The sequence below is a fragment of the Culicoides brevitarsis genome, chromosome 2 (genome assembly GCF_036172545.1).
Source record: "Culicoides brevitarsis isolate CSIRO-B50_1 chromosome 2, AGI_CSIRO_Cbre_v1, whole genome shotgun sequence".
NCBI classification, from domain to species: domain Eukaryota; kingdom Metazoa; phylum Arthropoda; class Insecta; order Diptera; family Ceratopogonidae; genus Culicoides; species Culicoides brevitarsis.
In genome coordinates, this window is record NC_087086.1 from 16,588,505 (window position 1) to 16,611,150 (window position 22,646).

Genomic DNA, 22,646 nt, shown 5'->3' on the forward strand with positions numbered 1-22,646 from the left:
TTAATATTGCATGAAAGAATTTGAAAAAAAAAGTTATGACTGTCAGGTAAATTTAAATAAAATAACAAAAAATGCGTGACCGCTAAAATATTTTTATAAGAATTTTTTTATTCAGGCGTAAAAAATTATTTATTTTTTTTCGAAATTTTTAATGAAATGTGCTGAAATTTAAAATTGTCTCCATGTGAAAAAATGCAACAAAAAATTTTACATAATTAAAAAGAAAATAAATATTTATTCAAAAGATGATTTTCATAAAAATCGAATTCTTGATTTTTGAAGAAAAAAAAAAAAAATTGGGGGCAGTTAATACCGTATTTTTTTTCTTCGAAATGCGGTAAAAAAGATTTGAAATATTTTTTCATAAGAAATGTCAAATATTCAATTAATTTTTAACCGTTGATCAATATATTTGTTGTTTTCAATGAATTTACATTGAGAGTTTCTTATTTAAAATTGATTTCAGAGCAATTGACCTGAAAAATTAAAAAATAATTAAAAAAAAGTTTTAAAAAAATTTTAAAACATAAGTTTAACGATTTTAGAAAAAAAAATTATTGAAAAAAATTCTTGTAAAAATGTAATTTTAATACAAAAAAAATTAAAAATGTTTAAAAAATTTTGAAAATTTCTTGAAAAATTATGAAAATGAAAGATGAAAATTTTTGCATGAAATTTTTTACCTTTTTTTTATTTTGCCCCCCCATTGGATTTTCGGCTTTTGAAATGGGGTATGGGACAAAAAGTTAAAAAAAAATTGGAGCGGCCTAAATTTAAAATTAAAAAAAATAGATTAAATTAAATTTTATTAAATTATACAAAATTTATTAAATTTAATTTTGATTAAAAAACAGATTTCAAATTATTTTGATTTAAATGTCTATATTAAATTTATATTTAATTTCAATAAATTATCGTTTATTTGTGTTTCAAAAAATGTTATCTAAAAATCCATTTTATGATTAATTAAACTTTAATTTCTATAAAAAAATTATAATTCCCTGAAGATCTTAAAAAAATAAAAATTCACATACCTTATCTTTGCGTCACTCTCACCATTGTCATTGTTTATCACGTGTCTGATAAGAAAATCGATATTTAAGCCCTTCCATTGAAACAATTGCCAATTACAAATTTTATTTAGTATCAATCTTCTTATCAAATTAAGAACAACCAACAATGAATTTCACAAATAAATTCTTTTATTTTGCGGTTTTTTGCATCTTTTTGATGACTTTTGTCCAATATTCGAATGGGAAGGTAATTTTACCAAAAGTTGAAGCCACAAATCAAAGCGTTGAAGAACTTTCAGTCACAGAAGTAAGTGAAAGTGTGAGTAAATTTAAAAATTTTTCATAAAAATCAATTTTAAATGTAATTTTATTTAATCACAATAGAGAAATATTATCGATGTACCGTTAAATTGCCCTCCGGGGTATGTTGCATCTCACACGGGAAAGTGTCGAAAGGAATGGAATTGATGATTTAAGGCTTTAAAACAGCAGTTAACTAATAAAAATTTGTCAGGACCTTCGATATGAGAAACGACTTTTGACGAGAGCTGGCTTTCTTTGCGACGTTTCTTTCTGACACTGAAAAAAAAATAAATTTTTATTAAAATTTATAAAAATTTAAGTAAAATTTAGATAAAAACTTACATTTTTAATGTTGTAAATTTCTCTATTTCGTTCAATGGCTTCCGATAATCTGCTACTTGACAGCAAAAGCTCCGAAAAGAGGATCATTTCGTACAAAATATCCAACACTCGTTTGAAATTCATCAATAAAAGGCGCTAAAAATTAAATTTTTAATGAACAAATAAATTTTACATAAAAAATTTTCTGACATTTTCCACAAAAAATATCGGCAACAAAATATAGGGCGCATTACAAATCCGCATTTCACTCGGTCTCTGACTTCCCATCAAACTCAAGTTCCTCATCATGCTCAAAAGTTTGTAAATGACGTGAAAATTGTTATTTCGATTCCGAAATTCCTCGAAAATTAATCCCAAAGCATCCAATGCGATAGTTTTTGACGTAACTCCATTATTTTGGGCGCAAATCAAGTTTTGAATCCTCTCCGTCATCAAAGGTCTCAACGTGATAAGATATTGATCAAGAGCATGCGAGGCATCGATCGGCGAACATGATTCCCTCAAGAATTTCGACAAATTTTCATCGCCCATTTTGAGTTTTTTGACAATTTGCGTCGAATTTGCGAGATTTCGATGATGAGTGCGAAACAAACCAGGAAATCGAATGTCTGTTTGGCCAAGAAAAAAAGGTCAGTGCTGAGAAAACCGGCGTTGTTGACAACTTTTACTTACGTTGTGTGACATAATCTATCGCTTGGACCATGGCATTCACCTCACTTTTGGAAAATACGTGAATTTTGTGTTTTTGTTTGTGCTTCGATAAAAGTCTGCAATGCAAGTAGAAAAAAATGAGTGTTTTCACCTTATATCATAGCATCAAGGATTATTTGGGTAAGTCTAGAGACAAAAGTCACGAAAAAAGTCATGTTTGTGTTTAAGTTGTTGAAATTTCGTGTAAAAACGACAAAACAACTGTCAATATAAAAGGTTAGGAGCGGACGATGCACTTCAGTCTGCTTTAAAAGTGCACACGTTGACAACTTCATTCCGAACGCAGCGACCTAACAGGTGCTTTTCCATAAAAAGTTACTTATTTATCACTTTATGACGTCAATTAAGTGCTGAACAAATAAAAAAATAATTGTGAATGAATATTGAAAAATAGGTCGATATCCGGTTGAGTTCGTTAAAGTTTACAAAAATGCGATTTTTCATCGTTTTATCGTGTTTCTTGTTGGTAAATGCTCTTCCTGCTCCCGAAAATGCAACTTCACCCGATGAAGAAACTGGGAGTTCCGCTGATTTTGCAGACGAAACGAAAACTGACGAGAATGACGAAGTGACGAAAAACAGCTCGGAATTGGATTTTGTGCCGGTGTCGTTGCAACATCCGCTTTTCAAGGTATTTGGCATCAATCCCGACGAATATGTCGTCTATTACAAGTACAATCGTAATCAGGATAAAAACCTTCCGCTAAATATGAAACTCACGGAAAATGATTTGATGGGAAAAAACGAAGTTATGAACCCGGACTGGAAAAAATTGCAAAAAATGAAGTTTGATCGTCATTATCGGCAAACTTTGGGGTCAGAAGAAGACGAAAATACCTTTGATTTGCAAGAAAATAGCAAAGAAGGATCAAGTGGAATAAAGGTACTTACTCAAAAATCCAAATTTGTTAAAAAAAAAATAATTTTTCTTTAAATTTTTCCAGAAACGTTCATATTTCTTGCCGCAAGGATATCCAACCCCTCAACCTTATTGCTGTCCTTACTCACAAGTCCCTCCAGTTTACAATCCATATCCTCAGCAATACGGCAATGTACATCCCTGTCCAGTTTGTGGTCATAATCCTTATCATCATCAACTTCATCATCATCAACCGGTCGCTCATCATCACCAATTCCCGCATCATCATCATAATCATCAACAATTTCCTCATCCTCCCGGCTCTTATCCAGCCGATACTCTTCCATGTCCCCAAATTCCAACTTGTAAACAATGCGTGTATCCACATCCATTCAAATTTGCCGAGCATCCGGAAACGTATAAACAACTTTCGGGAGCAAGTTTATCCGCGTTGTCATATCCCGATGAGCCTCGACCCGGCACTCCGAGAGCGAAACGATCATATTATAAGAAATTTGTACATTAAGTGATAAAATAATTAAAATAAAATTTTAAAAATTTAGGTTACGTTTTCTTTTTAATTAAAAAAATGTCACGAAAATTTCATAGTGGTCTTTTCACTTTTTTTTGTCTTTTCACGTACAAAAATGAGATTTTATTTCAACAAAAATGAAAAAAGAACTTCAAGTAAGACATTACGTGACTTTTCTCAACTTACACATTATTATCATTAAATTTTTTTGTTCATTTTTTTTAAAACTTTTCTCTGTTTTTTTCTGTAAAACGTATATTTTTTTAAAATCCAGCTTTTAGTAAAAACATTATTATTAAAATTATTATATTTTGTGAGATTTTTTTAAATTTCTTTATGTTTTGAAATATTTTTTTCTGAATAAAAATTTAATAAAATTTACTTAAATTTTTACAAAATTTGTTTAATTTTTATTATTATTCAACTTAGGCCGTTCCAAATGAAACTCAATAGTTTTGTCCAAAATTTTTGAAATAAATTGGGGCAAAAAAAATAAAAATTTTTGAAATACTTTTTTTTATACGAATTGCCAAATTTTTGAAAAAGGTTGGTCGTTTATCAATTATTATTGTTTTGAGTTTTTTACATTGATATTTGTGTATTAAAAATTGATTTAAAAACATTTTAATTAAAATTTAAAAAAATGAATATCATAAAAATAACTGTCAAAATTTTTTTTGAAAAAAAAATTCAATAATTTTCATGAAAATTATTTTTTAAAGAAAATTTTATGTCGAAATACGATTTTGAATACAAAAATTACTAGAAATTGAAAATTTTTTTTTGAAAATTTCGTGACAAATTATGAAAATACACCAAATATCGGTAATTTTTGATGAAATTTTTAACTTTTTTTTTTTATTTTGCCCCATTGGATTTTCGAATTTAAAATGGGGCATCGGACAAAACTATTGAGTTTCATTTGGAGCGGCCTTATATTATTTATTTTTATATTTTTCATATTTTTTTGAAATAATTTTTTTTTATGTTATAAATTTAAAAAAAAATGTAAAATTTCATTTTTGACTTGAAGGTGGTTAAAAAATATGTAATTAAAAAAAAAATAAAGTATACAAAAATAAAAAATTATTTAAAAGTTTATACAAAAAATCTATAAATAAATATTTAGGATGAAAAATGAAGTGCTTGTCTTATCAAAAAAACTCGTTTTGAAATATAATATGATTTTCTTTTAAAAGGCGACAAAAGTAAATTTTTTATATTTAATTTTTTATTTAAAACTTATTATAAACTGTAATTTAATTTAAAATGAATTAAATTAAAGTTTGAAATAAGTTTCAAAGCAATTAATTTTAAAGTTGACAAATTAAACATGAAGTTTTAAACCATTTTTTGTCATGTTCAAACAACTTTTAGCTTTGATCAAAATATAATTTGACACGTTTATGCTTGTTAGTTGAGCAAAAAACGCATGAAAAACTAATTTATGGTTTTTATCTGCTTCTAACATCATAAATACAAAGAAAAGTTCTAAACATGCATGCAACAAGTCTTGATTTCAATTCATTTCTTTGCACAAGCAATAATTCTAGCTTTTTATTATTAAATAACTGACCTACTCCATTTACGTATTTCATTAGTTTACTCGGCATGCACTGCAAATAAATATTTGTTTTGAAATTTGATCTCAACTAAAAACTATTCCTAGAAGGGAATTGAGACTCATCGCTCTACTTTCGATTATTTTATTTATTTTTCCACTGATGAAGCAATATTTTTATATTTTTTCAATTAAAAAAATCAAACTGTTCGTACTCGGAGTGCATTCAACTCGTTAGCTGACGCTTCAAAATCGAAAAATGGTATAAATTGTCTTGCAGTTTTGGCAAAGTTTATAGTCTTTGATCGTTTGCCGTGTTGTAAAAATCGAAAACTAAGTTAAAAATGAAATTCTTCGCTTTAATTGGCCTTTTGTTGGTCCAATCGGTGTTCTCTGTGCCAACTGGCGAGACACTCGAAACAAAATTGGATACCACAAAGGATACTACAACACTTACCAAGGATGCTACACTCACAAATACCTTTACCGATACCTTAACTGACACCAAACACACCGCTTTGTTGACTGACGACAAGAGTGTCGGCGATGAAACTACGCTTACGAGACAAACACGCTCCAGCTATGGTGGCGGCTTCGGAGGAGGTAAAAATTGATAAAATTTAAAAAAAATTTTTTTGTTCAAAATTTAATTTTTTTTTTAAATTTAAAAAAAAAGTTTAAAATTTTTGAAATTTTCATGTCAAATAATTTAATTTTTTTTCGTATTTTCAGGCTATGGCGGAGGCCGTGGATTCGGCGGCGGATATGGCGGTGCTGGCGGATATGGAGGAGCTGGCGGATATGGAGGAGCTGGCGGATATGGCGGAGGTCGTGGATTCGGCGGCGGATACGGAGGAGCTGGCGGTTATGGCGGAGGCCATGGAGGATATGCAGGCGGTTTGGCCCCAGTTGCCCACGGATATGGAGGAGCTGGCGGATATGGAGGCGCTGGCGGATATGGCGGCGGTTATGGCGGTGGTCGTGGATTCGGTGGCGGATATGGCGGTGGCTTCGGTAAATTTCTTTACAATTTAAAAAAAAAATTTTTTACTCAATTTTTTTTTGTTTTTTTAGGATACAGATCCAGCTCAGCATCATCCGGATCATCTGCTTCATCCGCTCAAGGTGCCGAACAAGCCGAATCATCTGCTGACTTTGTTGCCTCTCCCTATGGCGGCGGAAATGCCGGAGGATACGGAAATGCCGGCGGATACGTTCAACCTGTTGCCCATCAAGTTCATTCTTATGCTGCTCAAGCTCCTGCTGTCAACTGCGGAAGCAACTTGTTGGTCGGATGCAATGTTCATACCGCTAAAGTACGAAACTCTCAAAAAATTTATTTTGAAAACATTTAAAAATTTTATTATTTTTTCTCAAAGGTACCTTGCGTCGCTACCGGCGGATATGGATCAACTGGCGGATATGGAGCTGCTGCACCCGTTGCTGTAGGTTACAACGCTGGACATGCTCAAGCCGGAGGATATGGAGGCGCCCAAGCTGGCGGATACGGAGGTGCCCAAGCTGGAGGTTATGGAGGCGCTCAAGCCGGAGGACATCAAGGATATCGTGCCAGCGATGACCAAAAGGACACACCAAAAGAAGGTGAGAATCACAGTTCTGAACCCAATTCATTACATCTTGACCCTTCAACTAATGTCTCGCATGGACAGACAAACACTAATCATCCCGGAGCGCATCCCGCATCGAACGCAAAACGAGACGAGACAATTGCTGCGATGAAAAAAATCATGGAGAAGGTGACAAACAAGGAACAATCATCCAATTCGTAAAATCAAAATTTTCTTTTGGCAAAATTTCTTGACATTTTTTTGATATTATGTGTATCTTTGAAACACATTTGATTTCATACGAAGACTTTTTTCAGTTATGTGAAAAAAAATACTAAATAAATATATAAAAAATTTAATTTTTTTTCTTTTAAACTTTATTTTGCTTCATTTTTGTTAAAAGTTCATTGTTCGATTTTTTTTTGACTAAAAATGGTAAGTTGAACCGAAAAAATCTGTTAAAAACTTTATGATTTATTCAACTTTTAAAACAATTAATGAAAAACACTCCAAATCTCGCTGAAAATAAAAACAATTAAAAATAAGAATTTTTCGTGTTTTATCATTAATGTTCATTTAAATGTTGTCCGAAACTTTCCAGACAAAACAATTAAATATTTTATGCGTATGATTCTCGTTTATGGAACAATTCTTGCTTTTTTTTCTTTAGAAATAAATAATAAAAGCCATTACGATTTTTATCACTTAAGATATTTAATTTTTTTTTCAAGGTAATTTTCATGCAACAGATAATTGCTTAGCTTTTAACGGGCTTTCCCTTTTTTTGCAATTCAAGAATAATTAAGGATTTTAACGCAAATTGTTGAAAATTTAATGATTTTTGTCTCCAGATTTGTGACCTTCGAAAAAAAATCGGTTAAAGGGTGGAATAAATGAATTTCTCTGTTTATAATGAAATTGTAATCAATCTAAATTCAAACATAATTAAGTGCGTTACATTTTAATTAATCGAATTTAACAAGATGACAAATATATGCTGAATGAATGAAGGCGCGTTCGTTAAGTAAGTTGCTATGAGACAATGAACTTGGTTGAATTGAAGGAAAATTCATTGTGTTTTGGAATAATTATTAAAGAGAAACTCGGAAATAATGTTTCAAATTTCTTAATTTAATTTAATTTTTAATGAAATTCAACTTTTTAAAAAAATAAGTTAATTATTTTGACGGTTTGCTTACAAATTTTATTTTCTTTTAAGATCTTTAAAAAAATTTTCGGTTTAAGATTTAATTGCGGTAAAAAATTTTTCATTACCGAATATTCGCAAAAGAAGAAAAACGGTCAAGAGATTTTGAAGTCAAGTTTTAATAAACTTTTGATGGATTTCAAAGCTAAAATTGAATAAATATTCATTCTAAAGATGATTTCTATCAAAATCTCTTTGATTTTTGAAGAAATAAAAATTTTTTTTTCCTTGACCGTTTTTCGAAAAAAAAAAAAATAAAAACGGTCATGAAATTTTTCAAGTCAAGATCTAACAAACTTTTGATGGATTTCAAAGCTAAAATTGAATAAATTATTATTCTAAAGATTATTTCCATCAAAATCTCCTTGATTTTTAAAGAACAAAATTTTTTTTTTCTTGACCGTTTTCCGAAAAAAAAATAAAAACGGTCATGAAATTTTTCAAGTCAAGATAAACAAACTTTTGATGGATTTCAAAGCTAAAATTGAATAAATTATTATTCTAAAGATTATTTCCATCAAAATCTCCTTAATTTTTGAAAAAAAAAAAAAAAATTTTTTTTGATAATCAAATTATATTTTTGAAAAAAATAATTGAAACGTTTAAGAAATTTTTCAAGTCAGAAAAAACTTTTTTTCATCAAATTTTTTTTTCAAAATTTTTAAGGCATATTCATTCTAAACATGATTTTTTAACTTTTTTTCAAAGAAATAAAAAACATACCGCATACCGCATTTTTTCTTCGGAATGCGGCAAAAAATTCTTTATTTTTATTTATTTAATTTAATTTATTTACATATATTTTTGTTTGATACTTTAGATTTAAATAATTAATTAATTTAATTATTTTTTATGATTTTTTTTACAAAGTATTAATTTAAATATTGCTAATTTTTTCAAATAGTAATAAAAATGTCATTCTGCAATAATTTAATGCAAAAAATTACATATAAACGCAACAAATATAATAAAATTTTGTATAAATTCCTAAAATATACCTTTGAGAATTCATTTAAATTATTCAAAATCTTAATTTCCTTTCACTTTTGGTCATTTTCGATATTCACATGATAAAATTTCTTCATCCAGATTATTCCCTAAAGGACCGAATGCCAACATTTTCAAGCCATATTCACAACAATTTGCATAGAGATTTCCATTATTCGATAAAACTTGCAAATTTTCTCAGATCAAAACATCAAACGCATGCAGACGACACATTCAGAGAAATTTATCACGTGATAAATATGCCAATTTATTATTTAACACGTATCGAGATTGCCAATTAGTTTTCAACAGGAAAATTAATTTGAACATATGCTCAGCCGCCACATTCATGGGACACATTTTCGTTCTCACACACAGACACACAAAAAAATATTGAATGGAAAAGCTCTACTAATGACTTGCGATATTTTACAATTATCGACAATTGCTTGTTAAGTGTTTATTTTAGTTTGCAACAAGCTGCAATTTTGTGTGTGCGTCAAAAATTGTTTAAAAAAATATTTTAATGCTGATACGCTGGTCAGTTACCTTTTTTTGTGGTTGTTTTGTGTGTGAAAACGAAATTCTGCAGCGACTTCAAGATTTTTTTTTGTATAAAAACGACGCAATTCCGGGAAAAAAGTATCAGTTTGACAGTAATCGCCAAATACAATCAATCAATCATGAAATTCGCAATTGTTTTCGCAATCATCGCCGCCGCAACTGCCTACCCCTATGGAGGTGGCAACGCTGGAGGATACGGAGCTGGAGGCTACGTTCAACCCATGAACTATCAAGTACATTCCTATGCTGCCAAGGCTCCCACTGTTAACTGCCCACAAAACTTGTTGTTCGGATGCCAACCCACAGTCGCTCAAGTAAGATTTTTTTTAAAAATTTTTTGTCCAAAAAATGATTTTAATTATTTTTTTTTGTTCTAAAAAGGTCCCATGCGTTCCATCAGGCGGATATGGCGGTTATGGAGCTGGACATGCCGTTTCTGGAGGACATGGCGGATATGGAGTTCAATCTATGGGAGGCAACAAGGGAGGATATGGCGGAGGATACCGTGCCGCTGCCGAAGCTAGCGAAGCTGAAGCCAAAGCTGATGCTGCCGCCGCTGCATCCGCACAATCTGCCGCTTTCTAAACCATGACGAGACTTGTGATATTGAAATTTTCATCCGAAATTGACAATAAAATGTTTATTTGTGTGAAAATATCGTAAATTTCTGCCGTTTTTCTTTTTTTCTTGTCTAAATTGTTGAAAAACATTCACTTACCTTTGAAATCTTTCCTTGACGTTCCGAAAAAACATCGTTTTGCATCATATTTAATTAAAATTTTGATGATTTTTAATTCGTTTCTCTTGAAAACACTTAAAATTTGCTTAATTTCATATTTAAATGACAGCCTACTTGACTAATTTTATTATTTTTGGCAAAAATTTCAATAGTCACTGAACAAACTTACCTAAAAACTTCATGTGTTCTGCTTCAATGACACATAAAATGCGCTTTTTATACCAACTTGATTAAAATTCGTCACAATTAGGTACCAAAAACTCAGTTCATCTCAAAAACTTTACCGAAAATGTTGATTTTTGTATTAATTTCGTTCATTTTTCATCAGAAATCGTTCGCACAAGACGAAAAATATTGCAATCCATCATTATGTCGCAGCTGGAATGGCGTTATCGAGCCTCATATTGGTTGTCCCGGCAATGCTCCGGATTATTGTCCGCCAGATGCTCGGGAAATTGTCATGACAGCTGATTGGATCGACTACATCGTGCATAAACATAACAATTTTCGGAACATTTTAGCTGGAGGCATGTTAGAAAATTTTCCTGCTGCATGGAGAATGCCTTTAATGGTGATTTTTTCTTTAAATTTCTTCGATTTTATTCAATTTTTGTGAATTTCAGCAGCAATGGGATCAAGAACTTGCCGACTTGGCGCGTCTTAATATGATGCGGTGCATTTATGGGCACGACAAGTGTCACAATACCCCGAATTATCGATGGTCTGGTCAAAATATCGCTTGGAGTAAGAATTATCCGCGAGATAATTATCACATAGAGTCCATGATCGATGCTTGGTGGAACGAATACCAAATTTGTCCGTTGAGTGAGATTTTGAGCTTTGGCAAAAGGAGTGATTTAAAAATTGGGCATTTTACGGCGATGGCCCAAGATCGCAATGATCGTGTTGGATGTGCTGCAGTTCGTTTCAACAGGAATGAAAGGATGCTGGCATGCAATTATGGCTTCACGAATATCGTTGATGCCCAAGTTTACGAATTTGGCGAGCCCACAAGTCGATGTCAGACGGGACGTGACAACGTTTACGAAAATCTTTGCAGCGCCGCTGAAATTGTTGATTCAAATCCTTAAACAGTCGTGCGCACAGGAACACAGGACCGAAAAATTCACCACTAAACACGAAACGATGGATATACGGAAAAAATGTGATAAGAACGCGCAGCTTTTTTTTTGCTTCTCTCGTCCTTCGTCTCTCTGAGCACGTTCATTCTCCCTCTCTAGAGAAAACTTTCCCTCTCGCTGAACAAATATTTCGTACGTACAGAAAAGCCTCCTCTTATCAAATGATGTTTACAAAGCTTTAAAATGCCATACGACGCGTCGTAGACAGAAATTTATTCGAAATGCATAAAAGATAACTTTAAACGAAGAACAAAAAAGAAAGATGGGAAAGAAAAGAATCTTTTGAATTGAAAAGTTTTCTGGCTGCACAACTTTATTTGGTCACTTATTTATTTATTGCGAAAGAGCATGTTTCTGCCATGTAACAATGGGACAAAGATTTACCATAAATTATGTGCAACTGGTGCTTATTCTGCACAAAAATATTTCTCAATGACCATTTTCCACGTATAAAAGAGGAAAGAAAATGAAAAAAAAAACTGACAATGACAATAAGTCTCTGGCATAATAATAGGCGACACGAAGTATTCAATGAAATATGATAGTTGGTCGCGACATACGAGAAGGTATAGACGAAGATATTATTATTTGTCGGAAGATTATTTTATTATTATTTTTGTTGAGAGGATCAGGAATTTGCTGTTTTTTTATTAAAGTTAACTCGTTAAGGACTTTAAAGAAATTTTCACACAATTTTTATATTTTAATTGAAAAAATGTTTTTTTTTAAATACAAAAAAAAAATATTTAGGTATAGGTTTTAATTATTTAATAATTTTAAGTTAAATTTTTCTAATTTATTTTAATTAAAGCCAGTATATAAATCAAAAATATTTTCTTTTTCATATATGTATATATTTTGAACATTAACAAGAAATTATTCATTTTTTAATTTTCTATAGAATTTATAAAAATTTTGCATATTTAAAAAAAAAAAAAAATTTTAAAATTGAGAAAAACGCTTATACCTAAAATTTATGATTTATTGTATAAAATAATAAATATATACAATTTATTTATTATTTAATTATTAATTTATTAGAAAGAAAAAAAATACTGAAGGAAAAAATTGGTAAACATTTGTTTTTACTTAATTACCGCATTTCGAAGAAAAAAATGCGGTATTAAACTCGACTTGTCGTGTGTGTGTGTGTGTTCCAGTGTGCCCCAAAATTTTTGTAAGTAATTCTTGGTTATTTAAGTACCCTAAGGGTCTCTGGGCATAAAAAAATGAAATTGAAAAAATAATTTCCTTTGACATGATTTTGATTTGAAAACTAAATCAAGAGCAAAACTAAATCAAAAACTGTGTCAAAGCAATTTTTGTCAAATCTTGCTCCAAATGGATAAAAATTTGTCAGAGGGCTCTAAGTTATCATTTTTAATCAGTTTATAACTCAAAACTGCCAAAAAATTGAAACTGAAAAAAAAAATTTTTTTTGACATAGTTTTGTTTTGAATGTCAAGTAAAACTAAAAAAAACTTGCGAAAACTATAATTTTAAAAAATTATTTGTTTTCTTCACAGACTTTTTTTTTTTACACAGTAAAAAATCTCAAATTTTTGTCAGAGGGCTTAATTTATCATTTTTAAAAAATTTGACTGGTTTTGGTGAGAAAACTTTGACATTTAACTTTTTTTAAAAATAATTTTCAAAAAATTATTAATCAAATTTAATTTTTTTTTATATTAAGAATTTTTTTCTCATATCACAGAAAAAATCAAAATAATTTTTTTTTCTGGCTTAGGTATATTTTAAGTTATTTAAAATTTATTTTGAACAATTTTTTCTTGCCAAATCCTTTTTGCCTACAAAAAAAAAAGAAATTTATAAAAAAATAATTAATTATTTTTTTTTAAAAAACAACGGAATGTTGATTAAAGTTCAAAAATTAAACGAAAAATTAAAAGTTTATAAATTTTTAATTAATTGCATTAAAAAATCCTTAAAATTTCACATTTCTCAAAAATAATTAAAATTTCTACTCTCTGTAAAGTTCAAAAAACTAACTTCGAAACAAAATTATCTCTAATGTCTGTCATCACAACCACTGCAACACGTCTCATCAGTGGTCTACGAGTTAAAATAATTATTTAATTGTTTCTGCAAGTTATCTGTTATTGCTCTGACAAACACTGACTTGCCATATTTCGGTCTGTAACTGTACACACTTACACATGTGCACGAAAAAGGATAATAAATAAGAGATTTAAACACATAAAAAGCCTATTCTATCCTCTTTTTGTCATACATCTAGCTACATATATAACTCTGTCTAAACGCACGATAATTCAATATATATATATATCTGAAAATTAACCATTTGTCTCTCTTTTCACCACAAAAGCAAATTTCCCCAATTTCCATTTTACTACATTGCCAGTGCCACGTACGTGCGCGCGTTGTAACTGAATGAAATTTTCCGTGAGACGACTGCTGCTTGCGAATCACTTCGTCAGATGAAATTCTCTCTTCGTACTGTCAACATTTTTCCTTCAAAAGCATACCGTAAACGTTACACATATACGCGACTATTTAAATGTGTTTCACATATATTTTATTATTACACTGATTAAATTATTGTTTTTCATTTGTTTTTTCAGTATTTTCCTTTTTTATTTTTTTTCGGGGGAAAATTCGGCGATAAATTTCGCGTACGAGACAAACAAATAAAATAAACTACTTACAAAGTTAGTGATAATAAAAAAAGCAGAGAAGAACGAGAAGAAGAAAAAAATGGACAAGAAAATATAAATTGGAATTGGTGGTGTGCAAAAAAAAGTGTTCATTGTGTTACTCTACTAGACCGAAAAATTAAAATAAAATAAAAAATAATAAAAAAAAGTGTTAGATGAGCCATTTTGAAATACAAAAAAAAAAATAATTCCATAAAATTTTGCTAAAGATTAACGAGTCATAGTATAAAAAGGTGTGTTAAGTAAAATTATTACAACAACAACAAATATTCATCATAATAATAACGAACCCCGTATCGCATCGCCAACAAGTTTATTTATCCCCTCTGTCTCTCCGTGCAATATATATAAAATTACGTGAATTGATGTTCAATGAACTAGCGAGTAATTGATCGGTCGTGAATCGCGCTATATCCATAAAATAAAAAGGGATGTTAATTTCTGGCATTTGCCGCTTTTTATTGTATTTTACTCCATCGACCTCCGATTCGCATAAAAAAATTACATACATATTGATAACCTATAAAAAAAATTATTCCAAATTAATTGAGTAATCATAAAAAAATATAAATATAAAAAATTATTGTTGTGTGTGTATTAAATTAATAAAAAAAAAGTAAATAATTAAATTTCGTGTTTGGTGCATTTAATAAAATAAAAAACATCGCTAAAGGTAATATAATATTTTGACAACAAAAACTCGCAAATTAATCAAGTTTTTAATAATAAATGTTTGTGTACCTGAGAAAACAACACCAATGACGACGACAAAGTGCTAATTGTCGCTTAAAATTATTATGAAGAGGATATTACAAAAGAAGATTTATTCAAGTGTCGTCTTGCTCCGCTCCATTCTGCGTTGCCAGAAACCAGGTTGAAATACAATATCCTCACAAATTATAAAGAAATTTGTTGTTTTAATGTCGTTTGAACGTGCGTACAGGATGAAATACTAGATAAAACGGAGCTGGAGAGTGAGAGTTGTTGTATAATTTAATCAAAAATGAATGAACTCTTGTCGTGTCTCTCCGATTTTGGGGCAACATCTGCACTAACAGCTTCATTGAATATGGATGATAACGACGATTTAAAGTTTTTGTCTCGATAAAATTTTGCAGAGGCATTTAGACGAACTTTTACCTTGAATTTGCAAGAAGTTATTTTGAAGGAGTTCGTTAAATACTTTGTTTTGTGTTTCTTTTGTTCAACGAGCGAGAAAATGTAGTGCGGAAGTAGTGAGTGGGTGTCAATCAAGGAAACTTTTTAATTATTTCTGTATAAATATTGAGGTTGCCAATCGAAGGTGAATTATCAGCTGATTGCGAAAAAAAACTTTTAGTTTTAATTAATGGTATTGGAAATAAAATTTTTTGCTGGTTAAAGTAGCAAAAAAAAAGTATTAGAAGTTTTAAGAATATTCTAATGAAATCTAAAAATATTTTTCTAACTTAGTAATTCTTAACTTAGGTAATCTAAAATATTTTAGCTTGAAAACTGTTAAGCTAAAGTTTTTGACTCAAAAGTTAATAATTTTTGGAAAAAAATTATTAAAAAAAATATAAATTTAAATATTTATTTAATTAAATTTTTCTTTAATATTCACATAAAAATTTTTTAATTACTTCTTTTTTTAATTTTTTTCTCAAGTAAAATTAAAAAAAAAATACTTATTATTTAATTTTAAAAAATTACTTTAAAGTATTTGTAACTTAATTATTTTTTTTAAATAAATAATTAAAAAAAAAATTAAAAAAATTAAAGATTGAAGCTGAAAATGTCAAAAAACATCAACTATTGTTCTTTCCCGTAACAGCAGAAAATCATTACAAGCTCTATTTATTTTCTAATTACAGGTTTTTTACGCTTCATTGCACCTAATGTTGTGATTTTTTATACGTTGGACTTCCTTTTAAATTATCTTGTCCCTTTTAAAGCTTGATTTGTCTTTTTGTGATTAGGTATTTGTTTTTATATGAAAAAAATAGAAAAAGTAGTCGTCTAAAGAACGACATACTATACCGCATTTCGATATTACATACCTACTCTTTATTTTAGAAAAACTGTCTTGAGATTTTCATTTTTAAGTTGATTTCCATTGATATCTGATCGATTTTTGATGAAATAAAAAAAGTACGATTTTATCATATGAGGAGCAAAAATCGTACTAAAAAAGTACGATTTTATCATATGAGGAGCAAAAATCGTACTTTTTTTCTCAAGTCAATTTTCAACCAACTTTTGGTGGGTTTTAAAGCTAAAAGTTAATAAATATTCATTCTAAAGTTGATTTCCATTGATATCTGATCGATTTTTGATGAAATAAAAAAAAGTACGATTTTATCATATGAGGAGCAAAAATCGTACTAAAAAAGTACGATTTTATCAAGTCAATTTTCAACAACTTTTGAGGGTTTTAAAGCTAAAATTAATAAATATACTTTTTTCCATTGATATCATTTTTGAGTCATCATATGAGGAGCAAAAATCGTACTTTTTTTCTCAAGTCAATTTTCAACCAACTTTTGGTGGGTTTTAAAGCTAAAAATTAATGAATATTCATTTTTAAGTTGATTTCCATTGATATCCTATCGATTTTTGATGAAATAAAAAAAGTACGATTTTATCATATGAGGAGCAAAAATCGTACTTTTTTTCTCAAGTCAATTTTCAACCAACTTTTGGTGGGTTTTAAAGCTAAAAGTTAATAAATATTCATTTTTAAGTTGATTTCCATTGATATCTGATCGATTTTTGATGAAATAAAAAAAAGTACGATTTTATCATATGAGGAGCAAAAATCGTACTAAAAAAGTACGATTTTACCATATGAGGAGCAAAAATCGTACTTTTTTTCTCAAGTCAATTTTCAACCAACTTTTGGTGGGTTTTAAAGCTAAAAGTTAATAAATATTCATTTTTAAGTTGATTTCCATTGATATCTGATCGATTTTTGATGAAATAAAAAAAGTACGATTTTGATAAAAAAAATCGTACGATTTTATCATATGAGGAGCAAAAATCGTACTTTTTTTCTCAAGTCAATTTTCAACCAACTTTTGGTGGGTTTTAAAGCTAAAAGTTAATAAATATACGTTCTAAAGTTGATTTCCATTGATATCCTATCGATTTTTGATGAAAAATCGTAAAAATTTTCAACCAACTTTTGGTACGATTTTATCATTAATTAGTTGATTTCCATTGCAAAAATCGTACTAAAATTTAAATTGAAAAATTTAAAATAAAATAATAAAATTTTTAAATATTTTTTTACATTTTCCTTTAATCATTAATTTGCTATTATTCCCTTTTAATGCTCAGTAATCTTCAATTAAAATCATGCCTTCCGCTCTGTGGTAAAATTTAAATTAAAGTTCCGTTCAACGAACTTCATTGTCACTTTTTCCCAGTTTCCGCTCAAATTCATTCACAATCCGCACCGCTTAGCAGAAAATTTGTTCATTTTAATTGTCCAATTTTTATATCTAAGCAAAAATTTTGCCTGGCAACAAACATACATGCCTCGCAATTGCCTTCGTACTTAATCAAAAATCCATCGCAACAATAATCCAACTAAAATTCATGATTATCGCAATTGTAACGCACAGAACAAAACAAAAAAGTCATCTGCTTACATTAGCACAAAACACATTATTAAATGAAGTCATAAAATACCACGAGGATAGCGAAGCAATGAAGGCGTTTTCTATAAAATATCAAAAACTCTATTAGCATTTTTATGTTTCCTTCCAAAAATACGAAAAAAAAACATTCGTTCTGACATAACAACAAAAATCACATAGATAACGACAAAAAAGCACACAGTCACAAGTTATTTACATTTCATGTATTTAAAAAAAAAGTAAATCTATGTGAAATCGAATAGAGTCAGATGAAAGTTGTTCTCGGTGAAATGTCTGATGCTTTGTTGCTTTATTTAAATGCAAATTTTAGGAATCCAAAGGCAGTCGCAGAGAGCAGAAGAGTGTTTGTTTGCGTTTGTGTAAATGATAGTCTTGGCAATAAAAGAGCTGAGCGATCCAATTTTCACCTTAAAATTGAATTAGAGAAATTTAATCAACTCTTGTTGTTCTTGCCATCTAGATGGGGAAAAAAGGTCAAAGCAACGCAATGCGATGTTTTCTTTGTTCAAACATGTGACATGTCGTGACCTTTGTTCTCTTACTTATTACATAACGACTTTTTTTGTGTGCGCCATATAAATATTTAATGGCATAATTTTGTGCTTTGTTTGACTTTTAATTGCAAACAAATTAGTTTCTCTGTCTTTTCTGTCTGTTTTAATTTTTTTGTGTGTTGCTCTTCCGCATATTGTTTCCCTCCGCGCGCTCGTTGCACCCTATATGTACCGTGTGTTCATTTATTTTTTTCTGCTTTTTTTACTTTACTCAAATTTATTTGTTGCTTTTTACTAATTTTTTTAATATTTAATTTTTTTAATAATTAAATTTATTTATTTAAAATATTTTTTTTTAAATTTGCCTTATTTAAAATATTTTATTTTTTTTTTAATTTATTTAGGAAAATATTTTTTTAATTTAAAATATTTTATTTTTTAAAAATTAATTTAAATACAGTGAAAATTCTATCATAGAGCACCCAAAATTCAAATAAGTGACCAGTAAAAGAATCTACAAACTTTTAAATTTTTTTACTTAAATATTTTTTAAATTTAAATATTTAAGATTTATTTGAATAATTTTTTTATTTTTTATTTAAAATATTTTAATTTATTTAATATTAGTTAATTTAATTTATTTTATATTTATTTCAATGTTTATAAAAATAATTTTAACACTTTTCATAATTTGTTTACTTTTTGATACCATTATTATTTCATTTTTTCTTAAATTTTGTTGATTAAGTTCAAAATATTTTTTTTTTATTTTTCTATTTTTTTTCAAATTTCAAATATTTTTTTAAAAAATAAAAATAAGAGAAATGAAAGAGTAATATTTAAAAAAAAGTGGGAAAATTAATTTATTTCACGGTATAACATATAACATGATGCCAAGTTAACCAGACAGAAGCATTAAATTAAAATATTGTTTGTAATGTTTTTTCTCGTTTTTTTTTCTTGTGTGTTTGAGCAGCAAGAACAACAACAACAACTGACGAGGAAGAAGCATAAAAATGCAAATTTCTGTAACAGAACTCGTTGCAACGAATTTTATGCAAATGTCGTACAAAGAAAATGTGCAAGTAGGTCAGAGTTCTTGTGTGCTTCTTCTCAAGTGTTTTTACTTGCGATATTTTTCAGAAGTTTTTTCTCTTTTTCTTCACGAAGAAATAAAATTCAGCATGCATCAGAATGATTGATGAACTTCGTGTCTCAGAAACATCTTCTACAACTATTTCTTGTGGTATTGGTGTTTGTGTGTGCGAACGGAGATTAGAGGCGACATTCGTTTTCAAATGGGGAGATTATGGCGGAAGTAGTAACCATCAGGCGTCTCCATTATTTATCGTTCTACGAATATTTTTTAATCCTTTCGTAATGGAGAATATAATTTTTTATGATCTCTCATGCGTTCATTAATTTTTTTTTTGCTAGAATGACTTGAAAAAAGTTTAGTCACAGTTTAAAATTTTAATTGCGACTTTATGAGAGGATTTTCCTCGTGTTTGGTCAAAATTATTTTCTATGACGAGTTTTATGGCAGCTTTTTAAACGAAAAAAATTAATTTTTTTATGGTTTTGCTTTGATGAAATATTTTAAAGTAAATTTACTTTTTGAATAAAAAATTAATATTTTTTTAATTCATCAAAGGACAAAAGAACCTTTTTTAATTAAAAACTTTAAAGTATTTAAGATTTAATAATATAAGATAATTTATAAATTTATTTTTAATTAAAAAATATTATTTTAAAAAAATATATTTAAAAATTTTAAATTGATTAATTAAATTGAAAATAAAAATTAATTTATTTATTTTAGCATTTCAGTAAGAATATCAATTTTTAAAAATATATTTAAAATTTTTAATAAAATATTTCTAAATTAAGTAATTTATTTCGTAAATTAATTTTCAAAAATTTTAAAACTATTTAATTATTTTTTGAAATATTTATTATTAAATTAAAATTAAATTGATTAAATTCAATTAAATTTAACAAATACGATTTAAAAAATATTAAATTAAATAATTAATTATAAAATATTATTTTTATAATTATATTTATTAAAAATTTGTCTTTAAACAATAAAAACATTTCCCTTTTAAACAAAAATTAAAACTGAAACAATTTTCTCATAATTTCGCAATAAAACTGCACCAGCACAAAAACGTCTTATCATTATTTTTCATTTTCTTGTAAAACAAAAAAGACTTTTTAAATGTACTTTATAAAACTGTTACGAACAACGACAACAACAGTTAATGCAAATCACGTTAATAATCATAAATTTAAATTCCGCACTAAATTTTATAATATCAAATTACAATATTTAAAGCATTTACGCGGGTGCTTGGTAGTCCATATAGATTAAACTGCTTGCATAATGGCGCGTTGATCGTCGATAACTTAATCTATTCAGCAATTTTTATTTTTTTTTTTGCATTAAATGTAAATAAGAAACTCGCAGCAACGGAGCATATTGTACCGAAGACACACAATAAAAATAAATAAAAATGCAATTTATTACACATTAGAGACAGTCGAGGGTGTACAAAGATTTTTTTGCTCGTTTTCGTTATTACTTTAATAAATCCTGGAGATACATATTTTACATATAAAAATACGAAAAGATAGAGGACAAAAAAGGGGAGACATTTTTTTTTTATCAAAATTTTAAAAATGATTCGGGATCGGATACGAGTGATATCGTACCCTATGGGCGGAAAAGGGGTCAAAGTAACCCTTTAAGAGTTAAATTAACATTAAGGAGATAAATTAATCCATTTGAAAGGTTAAGTGCATTCCTTAAGAAGTTAATTTGACCCTATAAGTGCTAAATTTGGAGTTTTTGGAGGAGTCAAATAAACCATTTAGGGGTCAAATTTAGCACTTAAAGGGTCAAATTAACCTCCTAAGGGGTTAATTTATCTCCTAAGGTGTTAATTTATCTTCTAGTGGGTTAATTTGAACCCTTTTTCGCCCATAGGGTATATTTTCCATGCAAACATACGGTTGAGTTAATATATTGCACAACTTATCTTGGCCAATCCATTGCAACCCATATTCCGAAATGTGAATGGAAAAGCGGTCTTAGACACTCACATAATACACATTAAACGTGCAATAAATATTTTATATGTGTATGCAAAAATGTGTGGTTGTGTGTCGAAAAAAGAAAGAAAAAGTGTGCTTATGGCAAAAAATGTGCTAATCTGAGAACATATAATTCGGTGTGTTATAAATAATATCGGGTCATGCCTATCTGAGGTTAGATTTTTTTTCTGGGAACTCGTTTGGATTAAACTTTTTCATCCTTTTTCAAAAAAAAAAAAAGTTACAAGAGAGACTTATTTATTAAATCATTGTTGAACATGTCCAACACAGAGTCCCATCATTCAAACTCAAGCAATAATTCCATCTCTCTAGAAATTTATTTTCTGCTTTTGAATAATAACATTTAAAAATTGTACAAATGTTTACAAGAAATTTTGCTTGCTGCACGAAACGGGAGTGAGAGAGGCGTGTACACTTTTTGAGCCAAAGCTGACCTAATTCTTGGCACGTAAAAGATGATAAGATAAAAATAAATAGGTTTATAAATAAAGTATAAATTATCAAAATGTATTCGCCATTCATCGGTTTTCCGTTCCTCAAAATGCATGCAGAGCCGAGTAAATTTTTTAAAAATGAATAAAGCGTGCTGACGAAACTTAACTAGTCGAAGTAATGCTAAAAGGACACAAAAAAATAGAGAGAAAAATATGGAAAAATACGAGAAAATGAGGTAATGCAATTTGTTGTCGCTGCTGGTACAGAAAAGAATGAGGAGCTATTATTATTTATCATGAATAGTGCGGGTTGAGTTATTTACATTTTTTTCTGTTTATGTCGGTAGAAAGATAGTTTTCTTGTTGCGATGACAAATTGAAGAGTGTTTGATGGAATTGACAAGTAGATAACGAGGAAACGTTATTGTGAAAGGGTTTGAAAAGGTTTTTTTTGTCGCATTTGAGGAAAATTTTATGCAGTAAATATGAATGTTGGAAGATTTTTATAAAAAAAAAAATATTGAATAAAAATTATTATGAATTCTTGTGTTTTTTAGGAAGTTTTTTTTTAGAAATCTTTTACATTATAAGACGACTAAAAAATTATTCTTGTCTTTATTTAACAAAAATTTTGATAATTATAAAAATAATTTTGTTAAAAAGTTATAAAAATTATTTTTAAAAAAATATTTTTTTTATTTAACAAATCATTAAACATATAAATTTTAAAAAAATA

General features: G+C 28.6%; 3 protein-coding genes and 1 long non-coding RNA gene across 4 annotated transcripts; all 4 read left to right on the top strand.

Moving 5' to 3' along the window:
• The first annotated feature begins 1,018 nt into the window (after positions 1-1,018).
• On the top strand, positions 1,019-1,675 carry LOC134831784 (uncharacterized). Its single transcript, XR_010162017.1, has 2 exons — positions 1,019-1,332; positions 1,398-1,675. It is a non-coding gene; the product is annotated as an uncharacterized LOC134831784 (long non-coding RNA).
• Positions 1,676-5,634: 3,959 nt separating this feature from the next.
• On the top strand, positions 5,635-7,189 carry LOC134831960 (uncharacterized). Its single transcript, XM_063845814.1, has 5 exons — positions 5,635-5,924; positions 6,054-6,335; positions 6,396-6,637; positions 6,701-6,923; positions 6,992-7,189. The coding sequence occupies exons 1-5, from the start codon at positions 5,666-5,668 to the stop codon at positions 7,000-7,002; spliced, it is 1,017 nt and encodes a 338-aa protein (XP_063701884.1). The 5' UTR covers positions 5,635-5,665; the 3' UTR covers positions 7,003-7,189.
• A 2,554-nt stretch (positions 7,190-9,743) lies between these two features.
• LOC134832059 (shematrin-like protein 3) lies at positions 9,744-10,271 on the top strand. The gene is made up of 2 exons (XM_063845949.1): positions 9,744-9,961; positions 10,029-10,271. Exons 1-2 carry the CDS (start codon positions 9,767-9,769, stop codon positions 10,230-10,232), a joined length of 399 nt encoding a protein of 132 aa, XP_063702019.1. The 5' UTR covers positions 9,744-9,766; the 3' UTR covers positions 10,233-10,271.
• A 404-nt stretch (positions 10,272-10,675) lies between these two features.
• On the top strand, positions 10,676-11,477 carry LOC134828600 (antigen 5 like allergen Cul n 1-like). The gene is made up of 2 exons (XM_063841581.1): positions 10,676-10,957; positions 11,010-11,477. Exons 1-2 carry the CDS (start codon positions 10,676-10,678, stop codon positions 11,475-11,477), a joined length of 750 nt encoding a protein of 249 aa, XP_063697651.1.
• The last annotated feature ends 11,169 nt before the right edge of the window (positions 11,478-22,646 follow it).

What these genes read in the sequence shown, in the direction of transcription:
- LOC134828600 (XM_063841581.1), top strand. Translation starts at nt 10,676, where the DNA reads ATGTTGATTTTTGTATTAATTTCGTTCATTTTTCATCAGAAATCGTTC. An exon ending in CATGGAGAATGCCTTTAATG is followed by an intron (nt 10,958 to 11,009) that starts GTGATTTTTTCT and finishes TGTGAATTTCAG; the next exon opens with CAGCAATGGGATCAAGAACT.
- LOC134832059 (XM_063845949.1), top strand. Translation starts at nt 9,767, where the DNA reads ATGAAATTCGCAATTGTTTTCGCAATCATCGCCGCCGCAACTGCCTAC. An exon ending in GCCAACCCACAGTCGCTCAA is followed by an intron (nt 9,962 to 10,028) that starts GTAAGATTTTTT and finishes TGTTCTAAAAAG; the next exon opens with GTCCCATGCGTTCCATCAGG.
- LOC134831960 (XM_063845814.1), top strand. Translation starts at nt 5,666, where the DNA reads ATGAAATTCTTCGCTTTAATTGGCCTTTTGTTGGTCCAATCGGTGTTC. An exon ending in TGGTGGCGGCTTCGGAGGAG is followed by an intron (nt 5,925 to 6,053) that starts GTAAAAATTGAT and finishes TCGTATTTTCAG; the next exon opens with GCTATGGCGGAGGCCGTGGA. An exon ending in GCAATGTTCATACCGCTAAA is followed by an intron (nt 6,638 to 6,700) that starts GTACGAAACTCT and finishes TTTTTCTCAAAG; the next exon opens with GTACCTTGCGTCGCTACCGG.